The following is a 6,724-nucleotide window of genomic DNA, read 5'->3' as shown; positions in this document are numbered from 1 at the left end:
TGTGTGTGTGTGTGTGTGTGTGTGTGCGCGCGCGCGTGTGTGTGTGTATGTGCGCGTGTGTGTGCGTGTGTGTATGTGCGTGCATGCGTGCGTATATGTGTACACTGAAAAAAAATATAGTCAATTTTAATAAATATTTAGTTGAATATTTAGTTGAATAAGATTTTATCGTAAAATTGCTAAACTATTTTAAATTTTATTTAATTTATTAAACACATTGGTTATTCCTCGCAGATGCACATGTTCTCTAAATTTCCCGGAGTGAAATTTCACTCCAATGGATTTAGAGAGTGACAAATGCTTTAATAGATTTGTATAATAAATCATATGTAAATGTTTGTATGAAAGGATAAATGTTATGATGTTTCACCAAAAATCGTTTCTTTTTCTCAGTAATGAACAAAATTATAGTTATAAAAAGACAATGTTTGTTACGTGTTCAATGTTTTAAGAGGGTTCTTGTATTTTTGTACGAAAAAATTCTATTTCAAATAGAATGAACAAAAATTCTTTCACATCTATACACTTTAAATGTTTATAACGATCATTTTAGTGTGACCCTATGCAAACGAAGTCCATCCAACCGCCCCCCAACATCCCTCCGCCAAGGAACGCACTACTTTCCACGTGAAATGAATTTCATTCCTGCTAAGGGATACACAACTTTTCATTCAGGTAGATTTTGTTTTGCATGAAAAATTGTGCACCCCCTTTGCAGGAAGGATAGTGAGGTGAAACTTGGTTTGCGTGGAAAATTGAACACTCCTCTTAAGAGGGATAGAGGGGAGAATGAAATGTCCATACATTTTTTCAGTCTTAATCAACAATCTTGATGATCGTTTTACTTCGATTTCGTGGCAAGTATAATAATTTAAAAAAAAAAAATTAATATAAAGAAGCTTTACATTAATATCTCAATAAAAAATGAAATATCTTATTCATCTTTTACATAAAATTTCAAAAACCACAAGCCTTCTCTTAAAAAAGTACATGACACGCATATACTTTTATAACTAGTTTTGTCTATTACTAAAAAAGAAACCGCGATTTTTAGAAAACCACTTTTGAACATTTACCAATTGAGAGTATTACAAAATATCATCATAATAATAATAAACATTATCTTACTTGTAAGCGTAACCGTGTAACGTTTAGCAATGCAACTATATTTGTATATAATTGCAATTTCGTTTTTATCCTTTAACTCATTGAATATATATCGAAGCTCCGCCAATAAATTTTTCACCTATTATTTTATTAATTTTCTATATATCTCTCTCTTCTATATTCTCTCTTCGTATAATCAAAAACACTTTATGCAATAAAAATTTTTTTATTCACAAGTTAATTCTATTTAACGGATATTTAATAAGTTATGAACTTACAATTTCAATATTAAGATAGAACGCATTATATTATATCATGCACAATATGAAGAGAGATACGGAAGATAACACCTTTATTACAAGGTCCAAAGTACATTTTAATATTATTAATGGTGTCAACTGCAAAAAGTTAGTTTTACACAATTTCATATATAAATATGACTTTAAAAAATGCGATAGATTATTTCTTAAATAATGCATGTATTAACGGTTACATACAAATAAATGCTTATACATACAATTGTGAACCAACAATTTGCATCTCTATAGCGAATAATACTTTGTAATATTTTGTAATTTTTTATATAAAAATTTAATTAAATGCATAATATGAATTGATATAAACAATTGAAGTGAAAGATTGTCACGCAGTAATTTATATTATACATATAATAATATTATTTTATATCTGAAATATAATACCTGCTGATAAAACAGTACAGAAGAAAATAAACTGAAATTGAGTAAATTTGGATTGTTGATAAGACCATAAACCAATAGCAAGCAATAGAATTTTATTGAGATTATTATACTAAGTTTCTGGATGTATCATTTTCTCTTCGAGCATCAAAGTATTTCTGTGAAGACTGAAGATGTTGTAAAGAGTATGCTTATTCATTTTTTTCATTATTTTACTAAATATTTTACATCCTTATGTTTTCTAATATAAATTTTGCCGTAAATTTCACAATTTGTAATGATTGGTTCTGGTAAAAGTTTGCTGTGTGAGATCTAACGGTGTTAAATTTAACATATTCTTTCATCAAATTACTGATATTTATGTTATGTTATTGATTTATATTATTTATTGATTTACACTACAGATAATTTAACAGATGATATTTTCTCATGAAAATAACATATTATATTTGTCACGCAAGCGTATTTTCTCTCTTTCAGCACTAAAACTTCATTCTGGTTTACGCACTCACGCGATACACTTCGAGAGAATGTTCCTTTACTTTAATTCTTTCGCTATCGTGATCTATCTGATAAAATTCATAATTTGAAAATGTTAGCATTAATACATAACATTATTACATTTTAAGACTGCGTTGGACAAAATTAATATTTTGAACAAGCAAGTGGCAAATGTTAATATCTAAGTTTGTTGTCTATAATTATTGTCTATAATTAAACTATTCATTCTTTTTCCTTTTTATTTCTTAATTTTTTAATTTTCTATTAGTAAAAAAAAATATTTGAATTTATATACAAAATTATTTATATTGATATAAATATAATTAATTAAGTGTAATAATTTTTATATGTCGATAATAAATTCAGCGATATAATTCAAAAGATTTTTTATTTACTGATCATATAAAGTATATAAACATTCGCTATAGTATATTGTAACAATTATATTCATATTCATGCTTATATTCATTTCAGTATTTTATACAAATTTGAACTATCAATATCTTAATTTTTCTTGTCTCAGCAGAAAAATTTCTGTATATGTTAAAAGAAATTACTGAGTTATAAAGAATTAAATTTGAATCAAAGGAATAATTATTTTGCAGGAAAAATATTTTCTTACTTTAAAATATTCCATTTTTAATGCTTATAATAGTTGAAGCTATTTTAGATATCTACTTTTAAATAATTTCTATGTAAATTTATAGATATACTAAATATGTAGTCATTCGAACTGCGCCCCAAATTGATTTTTCGAACTTATAAACGATTAAATTACTATAGTAATATCACAAATTAAATTGACAAGCAATTTAATAATTGGATGCTTAATCCGGCATCCTATTAGAAACATGTTATTATACTGAAAAACTGTAAATAAATTTATTGTGAAAAATATTACTTTAGCCAGAAGTCAAATCCAGATCTCTTGTCTTCCATGCGAGAGTCTTAAGCTTTTAGACTACTGAGATCTCTATTTACATTGATATGTAATGATAATACATAGATGTACATTAATATGTTATAATCTGTATATTTGTTATAAATTCTTAATTGCAATTAAGGAAAAGTGTATAATATGCAATATTTTCTTTTAAAAACGAAAAAAATATATGTCTTTGTCTGCATCAATCACTTTATATCATTACAGTTTATGCAGCTAGACAGTGTAAGATTGTCACAATTTATATTAAGATAACCAGACTCTATATTATAACCTTAAGTAATTTTTTTTAATTTTTCATCGAGTCTAAATTTGAAAAATTATTATGAACATTAAAAAAAACATGAAACATTTTTATATATTTAAATAAATAATGAAGGTTTCAAAAGATTGTGTATATATGAGTCGTATTGAATGTATATATGTATATATGTATCCAATATTAACAATACCTTTTTCTTTTATTTTTTTTTATTTAATTTTTTAGCATGTGTTATTTATTAATAGAGTCATAAATATATGTATAAATATTGAAATTAAATATATTAATTTAAAAAAATATTTCATGCATTATATTATAAATTCTGCATGCAAAAAGTCTTACTTAAATATAAAATATGTAAATATACGTTGTTTATATTTGGACTATAGTTAGTACAAAAAAAAAGGATCTCGATTATACAATACGCATTGTAAACAAAGAAAGTCCATAATTGCGCGATATCATATGGGATTTCAAGTTTGATTGCAAAGCAAAGTTTCACAATGTGCATATATGCACTATAAAAAGTATCACTATTTTAGTTTAATTTAATTTAATTAACTTTTGTCTTTTTCTAAAAGACAGAAAAATATAGGGTTGCCATAGATCTGGAAAACCAGGAAACCCGGGAAAAGTCAGGGAAATTGAAATTGATTATGGAAACCGGAAAAAGTCAAGGGAAAATATAAAAAAAATCTGGAATTTCGAAATTTGCTTACAATTCCCTGAAACTATTCCTATTCCAAATAAGTATATATAACGTTTTAAATTATAATTACGTTTACAGTCAAATATGTTCAAAATTTCTGCATTTTAATAAATTAACTAAAATTATATTTAATTCGATATTTTTATTTATTCCCTCTTTTTTGTCATAACTGTATTCTTTTTTCCAAAATTAATTTATTTTTTGCTGGAGTTTGAATTTGCACCCGAAATTGTATTATGTTACTAAGCTTTTTTTGCATTGTTTTTAATAATATAGACTAGCTTTCCAATCCGTGAGTCTAAATGTTAAAATTTTATATTATTCATGAAAATTTTCTATTTTCATCTGGAAAATCTGGAATAATTAAGGAATTTTAAAATTCATTTTCTGTGGCAACCCTAATTTATACTCTATAGTAAAAAAAATAAATCTATATAATTTTCTAACCGTAATTATCATCATTTTTCATTAACTACATTTTTATTAAGATAATAATAAATTAATAAATATTTATTATCGTGTAGAATGCATGACAGTAAAATAAGACACGGAGGCCTTTATTAGCTGCAATCATAAATACTTTTTGTAGCTATATGTAAATGGAAACTGAAATATTCCACAAATTATTACCATGGCAAAACCCTCTAGGGATGCATCAAATATTCCACCGAGATTTAATGAAAATTTCTTGGTTCTTCTTTGTAGCAGAAATAGTATCATTCTTTGTATATGTAATGGGGTTTTATACCACTGAACGTTGTACCTACAGAATTGAATATAGAGATAACAGATTGCTTACTTAAGATTGGAATTCTTAATTAATTAATTTTGGCATATATTCTAATTTAAATGTCGCAGATCAATTTCTGTTTGTATTGTTGTAACAAAAGCAAAAAGCAACAATTGCACATTTTGCCAAACAAGAATATTTCTCTTACGCAGTAATAAATATGTGATTATTGTGGTCGATTATATTCTGTCCGATATAGTTGGCTATAAACATGTATATAATGCATACAGACGCAAATACTAACGATGATAAAGATTCGCTGACATTTGTTCTATTGTTTTCAGATGCTATCTGGAAAAACTAAGAAACAAATTTTACATAGTAAATATCAATCTTCTACATATATATCTATGTTCTAATTATCAATATATAACGTGCAAGTTATAAATTAATAGTTATATAATAAGTTTTATTTATTCCTACAACTAAAATTTTTTTACTCTTAATTGCTCATATGCACTTTTGTGCACAAATAAAAATTTCAGAAATGAAGTCACATTTACCTACAGATATTATATTATTACCTACATGTATTATTGCCTACATAAATTATTACCTACAGCTCGATTAACTATAAGCATTTTTGCGCACAAATAAAAATTTCAGAGAAATTCACTTACACATATTATTGCCTACAGATCGATTGCCTACAAGCACTTTTACTCAAAAATATATATAAAATTAAGTTAAAATTATATTATAAAAAAGTAATATGTATTTTTAAAGCAGAGAGTTTATATTTTAAAGCAAAAAATTTGATTTAAAACAGAATTTGTATTTTAAAGCAGAGAGTAGTATATGTGGACAATCGAGCTGTAGGCAATAGGTAATACCTGTAAGCAAGCTGTCGAGCTATAGACAGTATAATACATGTAGCACAGACAGTATAATACATATACCAAATATGACTTTGTCTCTAAAACTTTTACTTGTGCACAAAAGTGCATGTGGAATATAGGCAATCGGGTTGTAGACAACAATTTTTATTCATAAACGAACTGTCGGCAAACGATGCAATTGATTTGTGATATTTTTTATTATGTTTGACAATAAAATAAACATTCTACATATTTGCATTAATGATGTGTGCCTACAATGTTATTATATTTTACAATCGAATATGTTTTTACGTTATTTTTCTTCTTATGGCATTTACAAATTAATTTATATAATTTATAAAATTAATAATAAACTAAAATTAATAATAAGTATTAATAAACAACAATTTCAATGCAATCTTTATATATTATTATATGAAATCGTAAACTTACTTGAAACAAATTAAAACTGAAACAAACTACTAAACATCCTGTGATACAAGACATCGTTATTTCGAATGTAATCATGAAATGCTTCGTCATTCTTAAAAACAAAATATTAGTAAATGTATCGCACAATATAAAAAACACAGATACATACTTCATAGCTTGACGATGAATGTCTATTGCACAAATTATATCTTCAATCATTAAAGTTTTATTTTTTATCGTAATATTTTGTGGAACATAGGTATTCACTGCATGCTTAATGCGATAGCTACGTATGTGTTTTTTTTATATTAATTAATTATTAATTTTATATAATAGTTAAAATTATTATGCTTCTACATCTACATTCGTACCTAGCAATTTTAAATATTCCACAAATATGCTCAATATATGTAATGAACATTGTACCTGTTCCCAACATTATAATCGATGCAATATATAATACT

At 25.5% G+C, this 6,724-nt stretch overlaps 1 protein-coding gene across 1 annotated transcript; it reads right to left on the bottom strand.

Annotated features, from left to right (window-relative positions):
- Positions 1-4,733: 4,733 nt before the first annotated feature.
- On the bottom strand, positions 4,734-6,681 carry LOC105619728. Its single transcript, XM_012201247.1, has 6 exons — positions 6,632-6,681; positions 6,430-6,546; positions 6,282-6,372; positions 5,159-5,310; positions 4,851-4,983; positions 4,734-4,784 (listed from the first exon to the last, which is right to left on the bottom strand). The coding sequence occupies exons 1-6, from the start codon at positions 6,679-6,681 to the stop codon at positions 4,734-4,736; spliced, it is 594 nt and encodes a 197-aa protein (XP_012056637.1).
- Between the last annotated feature and the right edge of the window lie 43 nt (positions 6,682-6,724).

This window comes from Atta cephalotes (assembly GCF_000143395.1).
Source record: "Atta cephalotes unplaced genomic scaffold scaffold00022, whole genome shotgun sequence".
NCBI lineage: Eukaryota > Metazoa > Arthropoda > Insecta > Hymenoptera > Formicidae > Atta > Atta cephalotes.
Note: the sequence above shows the minus strand (reverse complement) of the source record. Positions and strands in the feature narration are given on the sequence as shown.

What these genes read in the sequence shown, in the direction of transcription:
- LOC105619728 (XM_012201247.1), bottom strand. Translation starts at nt 6,681, where the DNA reads ATGTTCATTACATATATTGAGCATATTTGTGGAATATTTAAAATTGCT. An exon ending in GGAATATTTAAAATTGCTAG is followed by an intron (nt 6,547 to 6,631) that starts GTACGAATGTAG and finishes ACACATACGTAG; the next exon opens with CTATCGCATTAAGCATGCAG. An exon ending in TCAGTTTTAATTTGTTTCAA is followed by an intron (nt 5,311 to 6,281) that starts GTAAGTTTACGA and finishes TTTGTTTCTTAG; the next exon opens with TTTTTCCAGATAGCATCTGA.